This window comes from Erythranthe guttata, chromosome 5 (assembly GCF_056151865.1).
Source record: "Erythranthe guttata isolate IM_541 chromosome 5, IM_541, whole genome shotgun sequence".
NCBI lineage: Eukaryota > Viridiplantae > Streptophyta > Magnoliopsida > Lamiales > Phrymaceae > Erythranthe > Erythranthe guttata.
The window spans coordinates 15345006-15370540 of record NC_142537.1 but is presented as its reverse complement, the minus strand read 5'-3'; the positions used below and the strand labels follow the sequence as shown (position 1 = coordinate 15370540).

Here is a 25535-nt window from a genome sequence, read left to right as displayed (position 1 = left end):
TATTTAAGAAACTAAAAAACTAAATATTCCAAAAAATGCAAACATAATACAGTAGAGTCTCGATATATCAATACTCGATAAATTAATAACCTCGATTAAATAATAGTTTCTCACAGTCCCGACTTGATAAAAACGTGTTGCATTATTAACTCGATAATTTAATAATTTACTACATAATAGAATCGACTGAATTAATTTATAGATGGTTAACTGTATATTTAAATAATATAAAAAATAAAAATAAAAAGCGTGTTTCAGATTTTATGACCCTACTCTGAGAACACCTCCACTTTCAAGTTTCAGTCTCACCACCACACATTATCACTGTTTGCCGCCGCCTAGCAACCCCGTCGAGCCGCCGTCCACTCTCCGCCACCCCTCCGCCGCTCCCAGCAGAGAGCACCGATGGCGTGTAGAGTACAATACTCTATTCAGAACAGCCTCCGGTTGTTCTCGTCACCGTATCCCAATTTCCCCACTTCTCTCAAATTATCACAAACAACACGTTTCAGACATTCCAAAAATTATTTGCTTTCGAAAGCAGCCTTCTATTGCTCTTGCAGAACAACTGAAAATACTTCTGACCCTTTTGTCCTCACCACTCCCCTTTATTACGTAAATGCCCCCCCGCACATGGGCAGCGCCTACACCACCATCGCCGCCGATGCCATTGCCCGTTTTCAGGTAATACAATTTTTTTTTTTTGTGTTCTTGGCAATTCAAATTGTTTTCGAGTAGTTTCTTTGAAGGTAATGTTTTTTTCTCTTAGCTGATGTTGTTGCATTTCCGACTATCCTTAGGCCTCGTTTGGTTGGGGAGATTAGCCCTTATTAACTAAATTTTTAGTTCGATAATTTCATATTCGCTAAACTGATAGGATTTTGCTAGTCCCGACTCTATTAATTTATAGAGGTGTAAGGCCTTGTTTGGTTGGGGATATTAGCCATTATTAACTAAATAATTGGATTTTGTTTGATGTTTGGTATCCCCAATAGCTTACCGGGTCGACCCGCAAATATTATGTTATCCTGACTTATCTTGCCTTTTAGAGGGTTTTTTTTTTGTTGGACGTCCCGGGTTCCGATAAAATAATTGGGTTTTTTTTAGATTATTTAATCTTATATTGGCTAATCTTATTTTGCCAACCAAACGAGGCTTAACTGTATTATGTTATCATGGCTTATCCTGCCTTGTAGGCATGTTTTTTATTGGATCATCGAAGGTCCAATAATATAATTTGGTTTCATTAGATTATTTAATTTTAGCTTCGCTAATCTTGTCTTGGCAACCAAACGAGGCCTTAGTGTACATGTGAAAATATCCTCATTAATTTTATTTGCGCCTGTATATGTAGTTATAGGTGATGATTTCAGTTGCATATGTAAGGTAAATTCCGACCGAGGATCGGTGAAGGAGCAACCATAGAGCCAAGGGGGCGAAGGCCCCCCCACTGTTTCTCAATAACCTAGTATTTTATATAGAGATTTTGTTATTTTCCGAGTAGTGTAGTATTTTCTACATTCGGCCCACACAAACATAAAGATTTGTTATGTATTTATAGAGAGTCTTTTGAACTGCAGAGACTTCTTGGGAAGAAGGTTATATTCATAACGGGCACAGACGAGCACGGCGAGAAGATTTCTACCGCCGCAATCGGAAACGGGTCCAGCCCTAAGGAGCACTGCGATTCCGTTTCGCAAGCTTATAAGTCACTCTGGACAGAGGTAACTTAAAATCCACTCACCGTCGTATCTTTTGAACGTCGATCAACTTCTAACATCCGTTTGTGCTAATATCTTTTGTTTTTGCCTATGTTTTTGACGTATCATGTTGACAGTTGAACATATCGTACGACAAGTTCATTCGCACAACCGATCCTAATCATGAAGCCATCGTCAAGGAGTTCTACGCCAAGGTTCTTGCTAACGGTGATATCTACCGTGCTGACTACGAGGGGCTGTACTGCGTCAACTGTGAGGAATATAAGGTATCGTTTATTACTCAAACTGCGAAAATTCTCGTCTCGTTGTTTTTGTTGTCATTTAAATATTTTGTATCTAATGCCCAGCCATTTGATCGAATTACAGTTACTGATTTAGGTATATTACATATTTCACTCGGAATATTAAGTTTTTTTTTATCCAAGGGACACTATTGAAATGTAATGATGAATTCGATTGAGAAATCTGGCTGTGAGTATTTGTATTACTGCTGTGTGTAAATAAATTGATGTGTGTGCGTGCGTGTAAGTTCGTACAAGGTGTTTCCGTTCTAAATTATTACAATTTGCGAATATGTAGGACCAGAAGGAATTATTGGAGAATAATTGCTGCCCCATGCACTTGAAGCCGTGTCTCCACCGGAAGGAAGACAATTACTTCTTTGCACTATCGAAATATCAAAAAAGATTAGAAGATATTTTAACGGAAAACCCGGATTTCGTGCAGCCTTCTTTTCGTCTGAACGAGGTTCTCTAATACTGCAGTGCTTTTGCATCTTTCGATATTTGCTCCGTATAGTCAGCTCTACTGAACTTTTTTTTGATTTCTGCGCTTTATTTGGTGAAAACGAAAGCCGTATTTTCGTCACCATTTTGTCGAATAAACAAATTAGAAATTAATAAATGCTAGATTCCTCGAACCGACTAAATTTAAATTATTTTCTTAATAAATTGTTGTAGGTGCAAGGCTGGGTAAAAAATGGGCTGAGAGATTTCTCGATTTCTCGAGCATCGGTCGAATGGGGTATTCCGGTTCCCAATGATCCGAAGCAGACTATTTATGTATGGTTTGATGCTTTATTGGGGTAATCTATTTTACATCCTCAATTCTTGCATATAAATATTATTTTCAATTTTATCGTCTTTTAATGAAGCATAAACATACAGGGACCAAATCACAAATTGGCATATATAATTTTTTTTAATTGTTTTTAATTTTTTTTGACAATTTCTTTTTTTAATTTTTTTGTCAAACAGTTACGTATCTGCTCTCTCAGAAGACGAGAAGCAACCTAACTTAGAAACCGCAATTTCGTCTGGTTGGCCTGCGACACTACACTTGATTGGGAAGGTATATTGTGTAGTGCTTTGGATTATGCTATTATTAATTTACGAAATGTTCGTTTCTTCTATTGTTATATAGAATTCTCGCGGGTTTCTAAGTCGATTTCACTAATAATATTAAGCAGGACATATTACGGTTTCATGCTGTTTATTGGCCAGCGATGCTGATGTCTGCTGGAGTTAGCCTCCCGAAGAAGGTGTTTGGTCATGGATTCTTGACTAAGGTATTCAAATTAGTTTCGTATGTTAATTCCTTTTTTTGTCAAGAAATTCTTTCGATTATGCGTTATGTTTTTGATTCCTTATTTTGTTTTTTTTAGTAGAACCGATCTCTTTTTTAGGATGAATTTTGGAGTAAATTTAACTAACGACCGATTTTCCGACATTTCAATTATTTTCTTTAGCAAGAACTCAAAATAAGAGTTCGTTAGCAAGAACTCTTGCCTAATTCTCTTACATGTACGTTGTTTTTTTTCCTATTACATTTAATGTAACAATGTTGCGTATTCTATAGGATGGCTTGAAAATGGGAAAATCACTCGGAAATACACTCGAACCCACCGACTTGGTGCGGAGATTCGGACCCGATGCAGTGAGGTATTTCTTCCTTAGGGAGGTGGAATTCGGCAACGATGGGGACTACTCAGAGGAACGTTTCGTCAATATTATCAATGCAAATCTTGCAAATACTATTGGTATTATTACTCTATCTCCATTTTACCTAAATATTTACGTAATTGAGTCCTCTATTAAGGTATTCGGTAATTGAATCATGGCTGTATTTGAGTGGAACAACCTTTGTGTGTGTTTGTGTGTGCGTTATAGGCCATATTATAAGGCCAATTTAAAAAGAATATTAAGAAAAAAAAAAGAAAAAAAGATTATTTCTTCATAAAATTTATTTTTATGGGAGTTAAGTTTTTCCTTATCGATGTTTATTTGGTGCAATTACAAGAAGATTGTGTCTTGGTTTTCTTTAATAAATAGGATTTAATGGTTACTTAATTCGATAAATATCAAATCTATATATATATATATATATATATATATATATATATATATATATATATATATAATGTGGTTTCTTTCGTACTGGAAACCTCACAGCGCGAGATTCGGCCTTTGCAGGATTCTAATATTGAATTTCCATCAGGTAATCTTCTTAATCGTACACTTGGATTATTGAGAAAGAATTGCCAATCCGCTATTTCCGTCAATTCAGCTATTGCAGCAGAAGGCATTGCGTTCAAGGATACTGTGGAGAAACAGGTAAAACTCCTTTTTGTTTACGATTTACTCAAATCGGTTGACTCGTATGAAGTAATAATTAATAAAACTATAAACTATATTTGTATGTTTCTTTCTCCTTATAAACTCTTGCATACTATGAGACTACTTCGATTTTCCCGTTTTTTTTAGGGTAAATTACAACCACCCCCTGGGTATGGTCAATTTACAAAAAAAACCCTCTTGTTTGGATAATTACATCTACCCCTCAACTATGTTTTTTTTCTTACACCTCCACCCTTATGGTGTCAAATTCAACATAATCATCTAGATTTCGTGGAATGTGCTCTAGTTTGTACTCGTTTTGTGCAAAAATACAGTTTCTGATGCACCACAATCTGATATATACAAGCCAAACACATATTATGATTATCTTGCTTTAAAATGTAGAGTTCGAATGAGATAAAACGGGTACAAAAGTCATAATATTCCATATAATCTAGAAGAAAGGGTGGACGTGTAAGAAGTTTTATAGTTGAGTGGGTGGTTGTAGTTACCCAAACAAGAGGGGGGTTTTCGTAATTTGACCATACCTCAGGTGGTGGTTGTAATTTACCCTTTTTTTTTAATTATATATAAGTGAAGTGTGCTATTGCTGCAATGAAATATTGCAGGTTGAAAAAGCCAGACAGCACTACGAGAATCTTGAACTGTCGTCGGCTTGCGAGGCGGTGCTACAGATTGGTAATGCTGGGAATGTATACATTAACGAAAAAGCGCCGTGGTCTCTTTTTAAGCAAGGCGACTCCGGTTTCGAAGCTGCATCCAAGGTTTTTTTTTTTTTTTATTCCACTCGTTTTTCATCGATCTTTAATCTTCTCAGTGAAAAAATATAAGAAAATGCGTCACTAATTTTTATTCTCGGTTATTTGTATTAGGACCTGGTAATTGCGCTGGAAGCAATGAGGATCGTTGCAATTGCTTTATCCCCAATTACTCCCACTTTATCTTTGAGAATATACTCCCAGCTCGGCTTCTCGGAGGACCAGTTCAATGCCGTCACTTGGGTCCCACTCTTTCTCTCTCTCTCTCTCTCTCTCTCTCTCTCTCTCTCTCTCTCTCTCTCTCTCTCTCTCTCTCTCTCTCTCTCTCTCTCTCTCTCTCTCTCTCTCCCCCTCTCTCTCTCACACACACACACACACACACACGCGCGCGTATGCGCGCACACACTGCATAGTAGGGTTTAACAATACTTTGAATGATTGTTGCAGAATGACACGAGGTGGGGCGGGCTGAAGCAGGGTGATACAATGGCGCAGCCAATGCCGGTATTTGCAAAAATCGAGGTTGAAGCTGAAGTGAAGAATACGAGCGATGTAATAACTAAAGAACCTACCAAGAAAAAGGAGAAGCCCAAGGCTGAAAAAAAGGCAGTCGAAGCCTAGAAATGCTCGTTCCTCCTCTCGTGGACAATTTTACCCCTTCAAAAATTTTGGCATGTTGGGTAACTTAAGTGCTTATGAAATGGGTGTTGAGCAAATAAACAAATATTATTCTCATCCATAAAAATTCAAACCCCCACCTTTTTAACCATTTCAGACCTATCAGCCTCTGTAATGTTATATATAAAATTATATCCAACATTATTGTCAAACGAATAAAACCTAATCTTCAATACCTCATATCCCCTCTTCAAAATGCTTTCGTTGCTAAAAGACTAATTAGTGACAACATAATGCTATCCCATGAAATTCTTCATACCATGAAATCCAAATCCGCAAATAACTCTTATATGGCTATAAAAATTGACCTTGAAAAAGCTTACGATAACTTGGAATGGAATTTCATTAGAATGGCTCTGCACAAATTAAAATTCCCAAACAAAATGGTGAACTGGATAATGGCATGCATTGAGACAGTTTCATACTCCATCTCAATTAATGGCATTACGTCCGATAAATGGAAACCCCAACGGGGTATCCGACAAGGTGATCCATTATCACCGTACATTTTTATCATTTGCCTTAATCTCCTCGTTCTCAAATTCGTGGAAGGATATAAAAATGGTAATTTTGATGCCATAACCCCGTCTAAAAACGGCCCCGCTATTCCTATACTTTGCTTCGCCGATGATTGTATCATTTTCTCAAAAGTAAACGATAAATCTGTTGACTTCATACAAAAAACTCTTTACGAATTCGCATCTGACTCGGAACTGCATATTAATTGGGAAAAATCAAAAATTTTCTATTAAAAAAAAACTCCTTTAAATAAGAAACAAACTGTTTGCCAAACACTTGGGATAAAATCCGGAAACAATAAAGGAAAATACTTAGGATTACCCATGATGATTGGCAGAATCACCAAAGAATCTTTCTTCGACATAGTGATTAAAACCCAGAGTAAAATCTCCACTTGGTACAATAGATATCTTTCTTATGCTAGTCGTAGTACTCTTATAAACCATGTCTTGAACTCCTTACCTATATATACTATGACATCTTTTAAAATTCCTTCAATTACTGTTGAGCGTATTAATAGTATCTCTAAAAGGTTTCTCTGGAATGCTTCAACTAATACTAATAAAAAAAGCCCTATAAACTGGAATTATGTCTGTCAACCTAAAATTACGGGAGGTCTCGGTTTCAAAAATTTAAATATCCTTAACCAAGCTTTTATCCTTAAACTCGGCTGGCGCATTCTCACGGATCATACATCTATTTGGGTTGAGTTCATGAAAGCTAAATATCTCCGTAGAAACTCCATACTTCAAGTTAATCAAACCAAATCTAATCACAACTATATGTGGAAAACCATATGCAAAAATATAACTCTCTTAAAAGAGTGTTGCTTTTGGATACTTGGCAATGGTAAAAAAATAAATTTTTGGTTTGATAAATGGATTGATAATGTTAAGATTGCAGACTACGTCAAAGAGATTCCCCCTGATATGTGTAACCTTAGGGTTTCTAGTCTAATCAATACATATACGAAAAAATGGAACCTCCAATCTGTTGAACATTTATTACCGGATTTAATCGTTGATAAAATAAAAGCTATCTATAATTCTATATCCCTAGGTATAATAAAAAAGATACACTACAGTGGGCACTATCAAATGGCAAATTTACTATTAAAAGCACTTATCTTTGGGTTCTATACTCTACTCATATCGGCCACGGACCTTGTTTGCCATGGAAAAAGCTTTGGAAAATAAAAGTGAGTCACATAATTAAAATTTTCTTTTGGCAATTGGCCCATAATATTATACCAACCTCTGACTTCCTTTATAGACGAAAAATCATTGAATCTAACAAATGCCCCTTGTGTCTAAAACACCCTGAAACTACTTACCATCTTTTTTATAAATGTGAGTCTGTCAAGCCGCTTCTTAGAAATCTTCCATCTCTCCAAATTAGGGACAACGGCCATTTCTGTATATCCATCCATCAACAAAATAATAATTTTGCCCAAAAAATGTTGATTCTTTTTTGGTTAATTTGGAAGGCCCGAAATGAATTTCTATTTCAAAATATCAGCATAAACACTACTCAAATATGGAATCATGCTATACAGTTTTTCACCATGGAGCCATGCAAAACACAAACCAGAAATCTTATTAAAATCAAATGGACCCTCCCCCCCCCCCCCCCCCCCCCCCCCCCCACCAAATTGGTTTAAAATTAAAATTGATGGCTCTTCACTTTCAAACCCTGGAAAATCAGGTATTGGAGGAATCATACGTAACAATACAGGTAATTTCATCACGGCTTTTGCAGAAAATATTGGTATTGCCAGTAATAACAAAGCGGAGGTCTGGGCTTTTAATAAGGCTCTCACAATTGCTAAAGACTTGGAAATCTCAAAATTGATAATTGAAACTGACTCAAGCTTTCTGTTATCTTGTTTTAATAGGAGGAAAACATCCCTCGGCAAGCTGCAAACCCTCCTGGAGGACAGTGAAAAGATGCTTCAAGATTTCCAGAATGTACAACTTGTTTTTTGCTATTGGGAGACTAACACTGTGGCGGACATGCTTGCAAAAAAAAGAGCATCACTTAGCTCAGGATGCATCCTTAATTTTGATAATACTCCTTACTTTTTGAAAGAACTTTTGTTAAAGGATTTGCATATCCTGCATGAACGCCAAATTTTGAATCCATGTAATATCTCCCTCCTTTTGAAATAATAATATAAACGGTGTTTTGCTTGTTCAAAAAAAAAAAAAAAACTTGTATGCTCTTTCTTGGGATATTGCTTAGGATTTTTTTGGTTCAACTTGTATTTTGTTTATCGAAATAGTCAAATAATACATGCATATTAGCCTCTACTAGTAGTATCTTGCCTTGTGCGTTGTGCGGGCCGATATTGAAAAAATAATATAAGATAAGCAAAATTAGAAATTAGTAAACATATATGAAATATACGATAGCAAAATAATGGAATATCGAAAATGTAAAAATTCCACGAGAAAAGTTAGTAGTGGAAGGGGAAAAAAATATTTAATTAAAGAGAAAAAAAACATGAACAAAATTCAAAGTTGATTGTTGTTTAGTGGGGAAGGGAAGAGAAAAAGAAAAACCAAATAATTAAAAAAGAGTGTCCTATAAAAAATAAGAGAAAAATTAGTGTTGGAAGAGAAAAAAAAAGAAGAAAAAAAAAATATTAAAAAAAAAATGTGAAAAAAATTGACCGTGTTTAGTAGGGAAGGGGAAACAAAAGGAAGAAGAAGAAAAAACAAATAAAAAAATGCAGCGACTATATGCAATCGCAAAATTACTTAGAGGAAGATCAAATCTTATTTTTCACCAAAAGAATTCTTAAAAGACTATTATACCCTTAAAAATACAAAATCCACAATTACAAAATTCCACAACTTCCTTTGTGCAAGACCATACAAGCAAAAGCCATTTCATCCTCACAAACTCATTCCACACAAATTCTTCAAAAAAATAAATCTTCATCTTCTCAAAAAATCCTCAACACCCAAAACCATCAAATCTTACTAAAACATGCAAATGATAACATTACGGAGTCACGAGACATCAATATGGAGAATTTTATAGAAAAAATAGAAAACAAACTATGAATGAATGTATTTTTATAGTTAGATGATCGATTTTTAAGTTTTTAAGAAGAAAATTCGCACAGTCAAAATTCGACATTTAGATGTTGATTTTTTAGCAAACATCAACTCTAGATGTTGATTTTTTGGCGAAAAATCGACATTTACATGTCGAATTTTGTGACAAAATTTGACATCTACATGTCGAATTTTCGCCAAAAAATCAACATCTAGATTTTTGCCAAAAAATCGACATTTAAATGTCGATTTTTCACCAAAAATTTAACATGTACAGGTCAAATTTTCTTCTTCTTCTTCTTCTTCTTCTTCTTCTTCTTCTTCTTCTTCTTCTTCTGCTGCTGCTTCTTCTTCTTCTTCTTCTTCTTCTTCTTCTTCTTCCTCATTCTTCTTCTTCTTCTTCTTCTTCTTCTTCTTCTTCTTCTTCTTCTTCTTCTTCTTCTTCTTCTTCTTCTTCTTCTTCTTCTTCTTCTTCTTCTTCTTCTTCTTCTTCTTCTTCTTCTTCTTCTTCTTCTTCTTCTTCTTCTTCTTCTTCTTCTTCTTCTTCTTTCCTCCTCCCTCCATATTCTTCTTATCTTCCTTTTCAAGCACCCACGGTTGGGCGGCGGCGGATGGGCGGCGATAATTCTTCAGCAGCGAATGGGCGGCGACATTCTTCTCGTCTTGTGTTCTTCTCTTCTTCCCCTACAGCATCCCTCTCTCTCGTTTTTCAATTTCTCCTTTATTTTTTTTATTTTTTTTCTTTTTTCTTTTCTTTTTGGTCTTGCAATAGTAATTATGTCTAATTTGAATAAATTGTATCAAAATCAATATTGGGATTATATTTGTAATTTTCAGTCTTGCTATTAGTAAGTTTATTTATATTTTGGTCTTGCATCAAGTAAGGTCTTGCACTTAGTAATTTTAGTCTTGCATATATTCGTTGCTTTAGAAAAACCGGAATATGTTCTATGAAAAAGGAAAAAAAAAATTTAAATGTGCTATAAAAAAGAGAAAATAAAGAAAACAAATGTTTCACAAAAATATTTATAAAAAAAATTCTTTTTATGGTTTCTAGCAAAACTTTTTTTTTTTTATATATATACTGGCATTTTTCCCACGTGCGATGCACGGGATATTATTTAAATATTGAAAAAAAATATTCAATTTAATACATAATAAGAAAATATAGTACACTAATATAGTAAAATTTAAAAAATGTAGTATTATTCATATTTTATATATCATTAGTGTTTTTAAAACTTACATATTAAGATTTATAATCCAAATAAATAGACTAAGATTTAACAAATTGAATTTCTAGTTTTATCTATTAAGATTTGAGATATATTGATAAAAAATAGCAAATTAACAATTGTTAAAAATTATAGTTAGAAATTAATAGAGAAAAAATATTAAAAATAAATAATTACAGAAATACTATTGGGATTTTTTAGGTTGCCTAACATTTCTTTCTTATATATAAATATATAAGATAAAGATTAGTCGTATCCCTAAAATTGTTGCATGTTTGACTTTGTTCGGGCGGACATATATAATATAATATAATATACCGTTTTGTTTTTATGAATATTTTCACCAATTTTTATATCTTATATATAAAAGAAAGAAACGCTGGGCAATCCTAAAAAAACCCTAATGATATTTCTGTAATTATTTATTTTTAATATTTTTTCTCTACTAATTTCTAACTACAATTTTTAACAATTATCAAAATTAAAACTAACCCGTGAAGAATCCTACCTTATTGCTACTTATGTAATTATTTATTTCTAATATTTTTTATGAACTAATTTTTTAACTATAATTTTCAACAATTATTGATCTTATATCTTATATATAAAAGAAAGAAACTCTAGGCAACCATAAGAAACCCTAATGTCATATTTGTAATTTTTTTCAATTTTTATCAAATTTTTATCTCCTTAATATTATTTTAAATATTATTTTCGAATTTTATCATATTTGTATCCCCTAAATATTATTTTAAATATTATTTTTTATTTTTATCAGATTTTTGTCTCCTAAATATTATTTTTTATTTTTATCAAATTTTTATCTCCTAAATATTATTATAAATAATATTTTTTTAATTTTATCAATTTTATATCTCCTAACTATAATTTTAAATATAATTTTCAACTTTTAGCAGATTTTTATCTCCTAAATATTATTTTCGAATTTTATCAAAGTTATATCTCCTAAATAATATTTTAAATATTTTTTTTCGAGTTTTATCATGTTTTTATTAGTTTTTTATCTCCTAAATATTAATTTTGTTTTTTATCAGAGATTATTGTCTCCTAAACATTATTTTTTATTTTTATCAAATTTTTATCTCCTAAATATTATTTTAAATAATAATTTTGATTTTAATCATATTTTATCTCCTAAATATTATTCTAATTATTATTTTCGTATTTTATCAACTTTTATCTCATTAACATTATTTGAAATATTATTTTCCATTTTTATCAAATTTTTATCTCCTAACTATTATTAAATTTTATTTTCGATTTTTATCAGATTTTTATCTCCTAAATATTATTTTTTGATTTTTTATCAAATTTTTATCTCCTAGATATTATTTTAAATATTATTATTGATTTTCATCAATTTTTTATCTCCTAGATATCTTATATATAAAAGAAAGAAACGCTAGGCAACCCTAAGAAACCCTAATGTCATATTTGTAATTTTTTTCAATTTTTATCAAATTTTTATCTCCTTAATATTATTTTAAATATTATTTTCGAATTTTATCATATTTGTATCCCCTAAATATTATTTTAAATATTATTTTTTATTTTTATCGGATTTTTGTCTCCTAAATATTATTTTTTATTTTTATCAAATTTTTATCTCCTAAATATTATTATAAATAATATTTTTTTAATTTTATCAATTTTATATCTCCTAACTATAATTTTAAATATAATTTTCAACTTTTAGCAGATTTTTATCTCCTAAATATTATTTTCGAATTTTATCAAAGTTATATCTCCTAAATAATATTTTAAATATTTTTTTCGAGTTTTATCACGTTTTTATTAGTTTTTTATCTCCTAAATATTAATTTTGTTTTTTATCAGATTATTGTCTCCTAAACATTATTTTCGATTTTTATCAAATTTTTATCTCCTAAATATTATTTTAAATAATAATTTTGATTTTAATCATATTTTATCTCCTAAATATTATTCTAATTATTATTTTCGTATTTTATCAACTTTTATCTCATTAACATTATTTGAAATATTATTTTCGATTTTTATCAAGTTTTTATCTTCTAACTATTATTTTAAATTTTATTTTCGATTTTTATCAGATTTTTATCTCCTAAATATTATTTTTTGATTTTTTTATCAAATTTATATCTCCTAAATATTATTTTAAATATTATTATCGATTTTCATCAAATTCTCCTAGATATTATTTATAATAATCTGATTTTCGATTTTTACAGAAAAGGGTAAATAAATCTGATTTTCATCCCTAGCGAATTTTGTGACATCGTTTTACATAATGTCTGCAACATTTGAATTTTATTTCTTCCCTACCTAAGGCTTCTTCTTTTGGTAACCCGACTTTAGATTTTGTTTTTTATCTTCTTCATCCTATTGACTGTGTGGCAATTAGTTTACATCTTTTTCCATCATGGCTTATAGGTAATTTCATTTTGTTAAATTATGTGTTTCATTAATTTATACCAAAGTTTTCAAATTTTATGTATAACAATTATTTCATTTTATATGTTATTGGACATGTTATTGAAATGGATGATTTGAGAGAATTAACCAAAAATGGGCGGAGCCACAAGCTATTGGAAGTCGACCTTCAAGACTTATTGTTTGTATGCGATATTTAATTTATTGTTTATATTTATTTTTGTTTCTTAATTTTCCAATTGTTAATTCCAGTGGCAAAACAGCCTGAAAATGAGGCAGTGGAGAAGGGCTTAGTTCCGATGCAAGATGTATAGATGGCCTTTTATGTTGTCGATAGTTTAGTTTTGATTATGTTAACTAAGTTATTAAATCTAATTACTTTTAAGCTCAACATGAAAGACATAGTTGATGATTTTTTTCCTGGTTCAAATTTTCAATCTACTGGTATTAGCTGATTCAATTCATTTGGAAAATTATTCAATAGTAAAGTTATTTCCTTTTTTTGTGTGTAGTATACTTAATGATGTTCCAGTATAATAGAATTTTGATCATACGATACATCAAACGTTTGTTTATATTCTTACAACATCAAAACAATGCAATTTGTTGTCCCGTGCATCGCACGGGTACAATTACTAGTATAAAAGAAAGAAACGCTGGGCAACCCTAAAAAAACCCTAATGATATTTCTGTAATTATTTATTTTTAATATTTTTTCTCTACTAATTTCTAACTACAATTTTTAACAATTATCAAAATTAAAACTAACCCGTGAAGAATCCTACTTTATTGCTACTTATGTAATTATTTATTTCTAATATTTTTTATGAACTAATTTTTTAACTATAATTTTCAACAATTATTGATCTCCTAAGTTTCAGCAATATATCTCTAATCTCAAGAGATAAAGCTAGAAATTCAATATGAATAATACTACATTATTAAATTTTACTATATTAGTGTACTATATTTTCTTTTTATGTATTAAATTGATTATTTTTTTTCACTATTTAAATAATATCCCGTGCATCGCACGGGGGAAAATGCTAGTAAATATAATTCAAATTTGCAGCATGTACAATATAATAATGGGGTTATTTTACATACACCCTAGCCACCAAATAAACTAGGGATAAACCCAAGCCCAAATCATCCTTTGACATACCCCTGGAGAAGCAAAAGTACTATACTACCCTCATATGCAATTTTCGGCCAAACAACATTTAGCATTTCTGGTTCTGCATTTATCATTTTCGTTGATTTATTTATTATTATTATTATTTTTTTATTTTTTTTAATAATAACAAACATGTTTGTTAAATTTATATATATATATATATATATATATATATATATATATATATATATATATATATATATATATAAATCTTTTTTAAAAAAAAATAATTTTTTTTTTTTTTATTTTTTTACTTTTTTTTTTTAATTTTCAAAACAATATGTTTACTGTACTGAAAATAACTACATGTAACTATGGTACCTATAGTAATTTGTAGTTATGTTCGTCTTTTTTCCCCAAATTTTTAGTCAATCAATTGTATACACACACAAATACTGACTTATACAAAAGAAATCCATAAACCCCAACAAAAAATTGCAAAATTCATTATTTTTATTATAAATCACCTCAGAACCAATAAAATATAAATCGAAAATACACAAATATATGCATATGTAACTACATGTTACTATTATATGTATAGTAATGTATACAGTTTGTTGAACACTGCTTCACATGTAACTTCAACCAAATTTTTGACACCTTCAAGGAGAGGATCAAAGGCTATCACTAAGCTGCAATTGCAAAATCAAAACAAAAAAATTACTTTAGTGCAAATCAACAAAATTTGAAGAAACATCAAAACACTCAAAAATCATCAAACACTAAGGGATCGAGAGATAGAGAGAGAGAGAGGGTTTATTGCTGGGAAATGCTACATATTTTAATTCAAACAGACACTGACTCTTCACCCCCTGGCTTCCTACCAAAACCTTAGGCGCCGCTAATAACCACCCACGGTTCCGCGTGTCCACAAATGAAAAAAATTATAGAAATAAATCTGAGAACATAAAAACAACGAAATTACCATCAAAATATAGGTCTCGACGAGAGGAATCCAACGGTGGGTAGCTCGTCAAATTTGGAATGGTGGAACATAAAATACACATCCGGCCAGACCACCGTCGTCGAATGAAAAAAAATTGCAGAAACAGATGTGCGCTCCAAACTGAATGAAATCACCACCAAAAGAAAGAGTTCGACGAGAGGAATCCAACGGTAGTTAAAGCATCGAATTCCGACCACCGGAGAGAGAGTTATGACTCCGGGAAGCAATTTCACCGGTAGGAGGTTTGTGGAGGCGGGATTTTGAATCTGGGAGAAGAAGAGAGAGACCGTAATGTGAGTGGCTAGGGTGGCTAGGGTTTAAAACTGATTTTAAAAGGGTATTATAGAAACTTCAGGGTGGCCCAGGGGGGTATGTCAAAATATTTTCCAAATGAGGGGGGTTTCCCCTAGGGTGTAATCCACTTGGTAGTTAGTTCTATATAATTTAGAAATGAGGTGGGTCTACAAAATAATCCCTATAATATAATATAGATATAGATATTTAGAATCGGAAGAGAGCACAAAATAAAATTACTCAGAATTTGAATTTCCGTTACATTCATCTTTTAGGTCAAGCTCACTCACAACTTAGAGCAACTCCAACAATTGTGCTAAAATTTATCACTTCTTACTAAATTATACACAGTAAATAGAATTTTAGCACATCACTTTTTCTGATTCAATTTAGCACTGGTTGTTTATATTTTAACACATCAATTTTAAACATCACTTTTGACATCACTACTCAATCCAATATATTTTTTAATACATAATTTTACATTTTATTGTTATATTTCATATATTTGATGATATAATAAAAAAATTGATTTTTATTTAAAATAATAATAATTTCAATTTCAATTAAGGTGGTGTTTGCAAAAGCTTATTTAAAAATAGAAATTAGTGATTATGAGTTAAGTTGGAATTAAGTGTTTATTTGTAAAAGTTTGGGGTGTTTGCAAATTAGCTGAAAAATAAACTAAATTAGAAAAAGCAAATACATAGGTGTTTTTAAAATTATAGCTTAAAACAACTTATTTTAAGATAAGCAAAAGCAAAAGCTTGTTTTGCGAACACCTAAAAACTGATTATGTCCAGAAAAAAGCTCATAATCTTTTTCTAAAAGCATTTCCAAACATCACCTAAATAATTCTATTTTAAGTGTTATATTTTCTGGAAAAAAATTGTGAATTTAGAATTGGGAACTTGTGCAATTGTACTATGATTTGATTTTGTGACAAAAGTGATTTGCCATTTCATTCTCTTGGTGTTTTATATTTGACAAGCCAAATTTATAATAGGGCAAATTACCAAAACCCCCCTGAGGTAAGCCTAAATAACGAAAATCCCCCCACGTTCTCGTAATTACGAAAACCCCTCTGAGGTATGCAGACATCTTACAAATCGCTCTAACGGTGTTAAACTCGATAGAATCTTTTTGATTCTCCTGAATATTCCTCCGATAATACCAATTTGGCCCTTGTACACGAAATTACCCTTAGGGGGTAATTGTAAGCATTTTATCCGGTGCGATGTTGATCGGATTAGGGCTCGAATCTCTTCCGCCGGAATCTAATCTCAAATCACGTCCGCATAACGCAATGCAAGGCCCGTCCCTCCAAGCGTTGTGGGCCCCGCGGAATGGAACACCTTGTTGCTTTTCACAATTATCATCTTCGTCGAAGAAGAGAAGTGATTTCCAGCTGTAAAAGCGGACCATGGTAGGTTTCGATAGGGGGTGGATTAATCCCCTGCCCTAAAACAGAGCAAATTCTTGCATACAGAAGGAATACAAATCTTGCCATCAAGTCAACACTTTTATCGAAAGTTTTGGACCAGAGTGAAATCTCTCTGAAATATCGAACATATTTGCGCTGATTCTCGAGTTTGTGATTGAAAAGGTCGAAATTGGCCTTCTGCAGCAGCTCGATCTGCCTCTCCTTCAATTGCTTCAGCCTCCTCTCCGAAACCTCCATCTCCGTCAAACCCTCCAATGTTGCGTGCAAAGACGAGGTGGCGGAGACTAATTTCTCCATTTTCCGAGCCGTATTCGAGTTTGCCGAAATCAATGATGCCGAGTTTCAAATCGGTGTAGACGAGATCGAATCGATTGAGCCCTAAATCGTCGCATTTTTTCCCCAATCGAGAAACGGAGTTGGCGGCGCGATCGAGATCCTCGAGCCTCTCAGCAAAGGCGAGGCTCAGCAGAAACTCCTCGTCAACGGAATTCAAATACGCAACTCCTTGGGATTTGATGACGCCCGGTTCAAGGCGTTCGCCGGTGCACGCCTCCTGTTCGACGATTTGCCTCTGAGAGAATCACATTTTCAGCTTTTTGCTTTTATTTTCACAATTTAACAGAAGGATATAATAGATATTTCACGTTTTCGGTTAAAAAAATTCGGTCAACCGTTAGTCAAGGGGGGTTTTCGTAATTACGAGAACGTAGGGGGGATTTTCGTTATTTAGGCTTACCTCAGGGGGGTTTTGGTAATTTGCCCTTTATAATATACCAGAGCTGCTGGAGCTCTAATTTTTTATAGGAGTTGTAGAGTTTGCTAAGATTTAGCATTTACCACATTTGCTGAAATTGCTCTTATGCTTATTGTGGTTAACATCTATGGTGTGTTTTGTAAGTTATTAAAGAAAAGTGAAAGTTTACCTAGTGTATTTATATATATATATATATATATATATATATATATATATATATATATATATATATATATATATGAAACCTAAGAGATAGGGATTTGAGATGCTACATATGGTGTAATGAACATGGTGGTTTTTCACCATAAATTTAAATAAATAGCTATTCATTAAACGTACATATATGTGGGTGTGTAATTGTTTATTTTGTATAGATGAGTGACGTAAAATCATTCAACGTATTTCACCTAATGTAGCATCTATAAACTGTGAGACTTTGTGTGAAAAAAATGCGTCTATACATATGATGGTGTAGGATCTACACTATCAAGACCTCACTCCAAACCCTACTCCTTTTCGACCGTCGGAAGTCGCACCGGTAGCCGGATCTTGGACCGACGACGATGAGATGACGAACGGAAGTTAATAAATGAGAGAGAGTTTATGAGAGATGATAAAAGTATTCTTATTGATGTTCAAATCGTAACGCTAATAGGGTTTTGTTTTTTATCTTATATACAAGAGAGAAGGTCCTCTCTTGGGTATCAATTAAGATCCATCTACTGATTGATCCTACTTTCTATATTACATAAAATTTATCTATGGTATTGATACGCTCGTCACAACGTTCTCACGGTGTTTTAACTAGGTCGCCAACTACCCGCTCGCCTCGCATTTATGGGTTCTAAGCGGGCCGTCCGGCTGATCGCAACGAGGAGGCTTTGTTCAGCCTAGTCACATATTTCTTATAATGAGGCCCATCAGACAAGGCCATGATGCTTGGGATGGATCATTCGCCTGGCTAATGGGCTCTTTTTCTGGGATAACACAAATGAGGTTCGTTTCACGACTTGTATGGGCCTAGCCCTTCTTCCTTTGTTGGGAGTATTCTCAGTATCTGGGTCGGGCTCCCTGTAATTGGGCTGTGTCTAGGGCTAACAGTTTTGTTGGTCAAGATAGCCCCCATCATCTACTCCCCCTATTCTTAAGTGAAGCAACCGAAGTGCTTCACAATAGAATAAGACGTGTCTGACATGTACCACGATTCCTCCTCGATTTGGCTTTCGCCCGGCAGGGGTTGGGCTCACCTTAATCGGGTTGTCTTTAGAGCTAACATACGTCGTTAGAGTTTCTTAGGTTGACCCTATTTTTCTTTTAAAGATTAATAAATTGAAAATACCAAATCTCACCAACTTTGATCCCAAAATTTTCAATTTTGGAATAAGTATTATGGTCCAATTTCTAAAAAAAAATCAATTTATGAAGTTTTTAACATAAATTAAAAAAGGAAAAAAAACGGATGGCTCAGATGCGCTTATTTCGTCCAGAAAATCTGATCGAGTGGGCAACCCAATGTCCACGTGTAGCGCAGAAGAAATCATCACAGTAATCCTCACATTAAATGCACCAGCCGGGAATCGAACCCGGGTCTGTACCGTGGCAGGGTACTATTCTACCACTAGACCACTGGTGCTGATGTTCTTTGATATTGGATTTACCTTATTTATATATATATATATATATATAAAACAAAACTCCCAATTGCGTACACCTGCAGCCAAGATGTTTGATGAAATTTCTATGTGAATAAAAGTTTCTCCGTTACCTAACTTTTTGTGACATGAAAGATGGTCTTATCCGAACAATTTATTTTTTTTCACATTTGTTTTTGTATCAAATTGTATTTATTTATCGAAATAATCAAATAATACATTCATATATTAGCCTCTTGTATTTGTTTTTGTCTAGATGGGAACTTTGGATTACCTTTGACTTTGGACTTTGGCATAATTGTTCGTTAAGGATATGCCCCTATTGGCGTACGTACCCCTAAAATTGTTGCAACTTTGACTTTGTTCGGGCTCACATATATAATATATATTTATAATACACGGTTTGCTTTTTTTTTAAATATTTTCACCAATTTTTATATAAATATAATTCAACTTTGTAGCATACATAATATAATATAATTCAATATAGATATTTAGAGTTGCAAGAGAACACATAATCAAATTACTCGAATTTTTTAGGTCAAGCTTGTCGCACACAACTTATAATTATTCTGGTTAACATCTCTCGTGTGGTTTGTAAGTTATTACAGAAAAATGGAAGTTTATCAGCAGCTGCATATATATATAAAATTGGGTATTCATTATTCAATAATAAAAAAAAAAAAAAAAAAGAGAGAATAGAATAGAGAAATTTAAAATTAATTGAGTTGCAAGCAATGAAATTCTTGGGTTAATATAAATTGTTATTATCATTATCATCATCATCATCACAACGATGATAATTAAACAAAAAAAGAATATGACTCATAAAGTAGAGATTGTTCAAAATGATACTTTGATTCTTTATTTCTGAAACCCAAGAAACCGCGTTTTGAGATGCTACATATGAAGTAATGATATATTCACCATAAATTTAAATGAATAGTTGTCCATTAAGCACATATACATGTAGGTGTATGTGTGTTTTTGTGTAGATCATTGATGTAAATCGCTCGAAGTATTTTACCTAGTGTAGCATCTAAAAAACCGTGAGACTGTGTGTGGAAAAAATGTGTCTATACATAATACATATAAAAAATTGAGATAATATTTACGGTTTAAAAATTAAAGAGTGAACTAATTACTAAAGAAGCTGTATAAATTATAACCCAATGTGATGAATTTAGAGAATTTTAACTAATAAAAACATCTAACTTAGCTATGAATCTAGACATTTATAACTAATAATACAAATATTTAATTCCCTTTCGAGCGAAAAATAGCCCATTACTCGGACTTGTAACCAAAATTTCTCCAATTAACAATGAAGTGTACTCGCGGCAAAGCATGAAGAGTGTAAACTGGAGTATTGTGGGATAGAATTCACTTAATATCTTAGAAGAAAAGTTTTGCTTGTAAGACCAAATCGATCTTGAACTGCAATTTTGTCACAATTGATTTCGAACCTCAGAATTAGTCGTAATAAATTTGGAAATTTAGATATTGCTTTTGCAAAAAAACAAAAAACAAAAAAAACAAAAAGCAAAGATAAAGAAGCACAAATTGAAGTGTGAACTTGTTGATTATTATTATTATTAATAATAAAGTTAGGTCAAATTATCAAATATACATAGTTCTTGGACAATTCAAAATAAATATTTGAAAGAATTGAGTTTATAGTGTTAAATAGGAAGAATCACATTACTATATAAATCGAAATCCCTGTTTGTGTTGTGTCACCAACTCACACTCACAACTATCTTCCTAAATTCCTCCTGCTTTCCTTCCTCACGGGGGAGCGCGCCCCCCTTCAAAACCAGAGGAGAGAGAGAGAAAAAGAAAGAAGAGAGAGAAAGTGAGGTCTGCGCAAGTTCCTGATACTTTTCTTGAGTGAGTACTCAAAAGCCCTCTCCTTTTCTAACTAATTCAATTATAAATAAATAAAAAAAAAAGGAAATCCCCACCCCTTTAATTCATTTTCACTCTTTCTCCAGTTTAAGCAAAAATCATACAGAGAGAGAGAGAGAGAGAGAGAGAGGATTTTTTTATTTTTTATTTTTTATTTTTGTTTTTAGTTTTGTATTGTTGTTTTCTGTTTCATATGCCATAGAGTATTTGATATACAGTTTCGATTCCAGCTTTTCGTTGTGTCTGATCGGAGAGAGAAGAAAAGAGAGAGAGATGAAGAAGGAGGATCAATCGAGGTTTTTATTTGGGATTTCTCTAACTGATCGCCCTATTTGGCAGCAATTCCTCATCTGTTCTTCCGGTTTCTTCTTCGGCTATCTCGTCAATGGTGTTTGCGAGGTTAATTAATTACTCTCCATACTTCTTCATCTTCGTCTCTCCCTTTCTCTGTGTGTGTGTGTGTGTGTGTGTGTTGGATTTCTGTTTTGTCTCTTTGAATTTGGGGGTTCAATTGATTTTGGATTTTTGATTATTGACCTGTTCTACTGTTTTGCTTCCTCTCTGATTGACATGAAAAATCGCTTGAAAAAACAAGTGGTTTTCGGGTTTTCGGGATGCTACACACACCAACATGGATGTGTGTGTGTGTGTGTGTGTTAATTTGTGAATGAATAAACAGTGATGATGTTAGGTAGTTAATTGGTCAGAGTTAGGCTTTAATTCTATAACCTAAGTTTTTTTTTTTTTTTGTTGGCAATGGTTATTGTTTGATTGACTGTTTATGCACTAAACATTCCACACTCTTGTCTTTGATTATGGTGATCATGGTTTATTTATTTATTTATTTATTATTTTTAATTTTATGTTATTCGATGACTAGTATTGCAGCCCCTTTTTAATACCTTTTCGCTGATTTTGAGATTCTGAGATTTAGCACGAGTCTCAGATCTGATTTAAGTTTTTTTAAATCATTAAGTTGTCAAATTGCAGATTTTTTTAATTTTATTTTTCGATAAATAAATTGCAGAAGTTGACTGCTAACCATAAACTATAATATATTTTTTTTCCGAACTGCAGGAGTATGTATATAATCGCCTAAAATTCAGGTACACTCCATCCCCGAATTTTGACTTGTTCGAAAATTCAAAGTTTGCTTTGAACTTGCTCTAGTCGACCGTTCTTGAATTAAATATTCAATTGCAATTGCAATAAAATATTATTTTTAATGTTTGAAACGATGATGTTTTTTTTGGCAGCTACGGTTGGTACTTCACATTTGTACAAGGGTTCGTGTATTTAGTACTGATATACTTACAAGGCTTCACCACAAAGCAAATGGTGAACCCGTGGAAAACTTACGTCAAACTCTCGGCTGTCCTAATGGGTTCTCATGGATTAACGAAAGGCTCGTTGGCTTATCTTAATTACCCTGCACAAATCATGTTTAAGTCCACAAAGGTATATATATCCCACATTTAGAAAAAAACTGTAAATAAATTCAATTCTTGATATGTAATTTTTCTACGTTAGTAACTTCTGATTAGGTACCAGTTCAAAATTTGTCTTATGACCAATTTCAACGATCTTTTCGGTTGAAAGTTTCTTGCAAGTTGCCAAATATGTCAACTAATGTTTTTTTTTTATCTTTTTATTTTTTTTATTTTAGGTACTGCCGGTAATGGTGATGGGTGCGTTTATACCCGGGTTGAGAAGGAAATATCCGATACATGAATATATATCCGCAATTCTGCTAGTTATTGGATTGATTCTTTTCACATTAGCAGATGCAAACACTTCGCCTAATTTCAGTGTTATTGGTGTTGTGATGATTGTGGGTGCTCTAGTTATGGACTCGTTTCTAGGTAATTTGCAGGAAGCTATTTTCACCATGAATCCCGAAACCACTCAGGTAAATATATATACATTTATATAAATATTTTCATGTTGTATAAAAAAATAGATATGAATTTGTTAATATTTTTTTTCTTTTTATTTAACTTTTCTTTCGATTTTTTCATTAGATGGAGATGCTATTTTGCTCGACGGTGGTTGGCTTGCCTTTCCTTTTGCCTCCTATGATATTGACCGGGGAGTTATTCAAGGCGTGGAATTCTTGTTATGAGGTAAACGAACACTATTTTTCTATTCTTTTATATTATTATTATTATTATTATTATTATTATTATTATTATTATTATTATTATTATTATTATTATTATTATTATTATTATTATTTTTATGTATACTAGTAAATAAGATTTAGGTAGTGTAAGTTGTAAGTACACATTGCATCTACATGATATTAAATGAAACGTCGACAGTTGCCTTTTGATCAGATGGGCCTCGTTTTAAACAATTGCATATCTTTTATAATAATAAAAAATAAAATAAATAGCATGATTTTCCATGTTTGGGGATGTAAACATGTTAGGTATTAATTAAGTAATAAAACCAAGTAGCCTTGCCATTTGCTGCACTGACATTTACACTAGTTAAAATTATTATCCAGCTGTCATTTTTCGTTTTTTTTTTTTGTTTTTGGGGTGGGGAATTTACGTGTATTATATCTTCTCTTCGCCTTTTGGCATTGCAGCATCCTTACGTTTACGGAGTGCTAGTCTTTGAAGCAATGGCTACATTTGTCGGTCAAGTCTCTGTTCTATCCCTCATTGCTATTTTTGGGGCTGCCACCACTGCTATGGTAATAATCTCTCCATTTAAAATAGAAAAAAAGAATCGACCCCAAGTATTCTTCAAACGATTTGATAGCAATTAATTATTATTTTTTAATTCCGATTATGTATACACAGATAACTACAGCAAGAAAGGCCGTGACGTTATTGCTGTCATATTTAATATTCACGAAGCCCCTAACAGAGCAACACGGTTCAGGGCTGCTCCTAATAGCCATGGGAATTGTACTGAAACTTGTTCCTGATAGTAAACCTCAAAATCGAGCTTCTTTAACTGATTCCACAAACAGAAATGGAAAAGCCCGTTTGGAAGAAATGAGGAAACGAAAGGAAGATGGACAAGTTGTCGAAGATGAAGAGAAACGACCCTTGGTGTAAACTTATATGAATGTTTTTTCGATTTTGTGTAGTTAGGCCACACATAAATCTTTTTTTAACTTATATTGAATGTGTTTTTTTTTTCTTTTGTAGCATAATTAACATTTTTTTTACAACGAGAAAACGATCGTGATGTAGACGACTCTACTGTGCAATCTTTTAACGGCAATAAAAGATTATATATATACGACATGCGATGCATTTTCAGTAAAACTCTCCTTTTTTTTTCCGTTTTCCTTTTTGTCGCTTTAATGCTGAAACAATGCCGTAATAGGGGAAAATCTGTGCACCCGCCCCGTTTGTTTTCTTCGATTTACGGAATCTTCGAGCAGCTTGGATTAACCTTTTCTTTTCGACTTAATTTTTGTTTTCCTGCCCGGACTTGTAAACAGCGACATTTGATCTGACGTGTCTCTCTTTTCTTCTTCGCTTTCTCCCGTTGCCCTCTGCTAACTTCTGCCTAGCCATTTTTATCCTTTTGTCGAAACTAGCATTTCCATATTTTTTTTTCGTCTCTCTTATCTTCTATTGTTTCCATCGCCTTCGTCGCCTGCAGTGGCGGATCTGGTTTAGTGCAAGGGTGTGAAACTGCACAAGCTTGAGTTTTACAAAAAAAAAAGTTTTATTTATAAGTTAATATAAAATTGTATACGCCATTATTTTACCAGAGTGTGCTAGACTAAGTGGTCGAATATTATTTGTTTTTTTGAACACATGTGAGTATTTTTTTTTTTTTTTCAAAATATACAAGGGTATAAATTGAAAACTGCAATTTAAATTCGTTTACCACCTGTTAAATATTTTCACTAATCTTTCCAAAATTCTCTAAAAAAATTGGAAATGATCTTTTTAATTTTCATATTTTTACATATTTGTATTGTGTACTATTAGAAAAGAAGACAACCATTGAAATATACATGTGGGTATTTTTCATATTTCAAAAAAACAAATACTAAGGCTTAGATGAAAAGTGCAATTTAAATTAATTTCCACTTTGTTTAATATTTTCACCAATTTTCTCTCAATATTTTTCCAAAATCCACCCAAATTTTGTAAATGATCTTTTCATTTTGATACTTTTACATATTTGTATTATTTTATGTGTGTACTATTTACGAAAAAAAAGTAGGTGCTACGCTGCGCGTAAACCCTCTAATATTTTAGTCCACCGTTTTTATTAAGTATTATTTATATTTCTTTATTGATATTGTTTATATGTTATTTTTGGTGGATTCTTTGTTTTT

The 25535-nt window shown here is 32.4% G+C and overlaps 2 protein-coding genes, 1 non-coding gene and 1 pseudogene across 4 annotated transcripts; 2 read left to right on the top strand and 2 right to left on the bottom strand.

Moving 5' to 3' along the window:
- Window positions 1-220: 220 nt before the first annotated feature.
- Window positions 221-5973, top strand: OVA1 (methionyl-tRNA synthetase / methionine-tRNA ligase / MetRS (cpMetRS)). Its single transcript, XM_088817756.1, has 12 exons — window positions 221-684; window positions 1581-1724; window positions 1838-1987; window positions 2301-2468; window positions 2681-2805; window positions 2978-3071; window positions 3190-3288; window positions 3579-3759; window positions 4218-4333; window positions 4966-5121; window positions 5230-5358; window positions 5563-5973. Exons 1-12 carry the CDS (start codon window positions 406-408, stop codon window positions 5734-5736), a joined length of 1815 nt encoding a protein of 604 aa, XP_088673882.1. The 5' UTR covers window positions 221-405; the 3' UTR covers window positions 5737-5973.
- A 10414-nt stretch (window positions 5974-16387) lies between these two features.
- Window positions 16388-17486, bottom strand: LOC148770738 (protein PSK SIMULATOR 1-like; annotated as a pseudogene).
- A 1736-nt stretch (window positions 17487-19222) lies between these two features.
- Window positions 19223-19293, bottom strand: TRNAG-GCC (transfer RNA glycine (anticodon GCC)). Its single transcript has one exon. It is a non-coding gene; the product is annotated as a tRNA-Gly (tRNA).
- Window positions 19294-20969: 1676 nt separating this feature from the next.
- LOC105958593 (UDP-galactose/UDP-glucose transporter 4) lies at window positions 20970-24504 on the top strand. Of its 2 annotated transcripts, XM_088817754.1 has the most exons (8): window positions 20970-21202; window positions 21451-21619; window positions 22298-22326; window positions 22477-22678; window positions 22887-23129; window positions 23242-23343; window positions 23814-23921; window positions 24031-24504. In XM_088817754.1, the coding sequence occupies exons 2-8, from the start codon at window positions 21494-21496 to the stop codon at window positions 24289-24291; spliced, it is 1071 nt and encodes a 356-aa protein (XP_088673880.1). In that variant the 5' UTR covers window positions 20970-21202; window positions 21451-21493; the 3' UTR covers window positions 24292-24504. The 2 variants fall into 2 exon arrangements, with proteins under 2 accessions (XP_088673880.1, XP_088673881.1); XM_088817755.1 differs by lacking the exon at window positions 20970-21202 and having other exon boundaries at window positions 21383-21619.
- Window positions 24505-25535: the final 1031 nt, after the last annotated feature.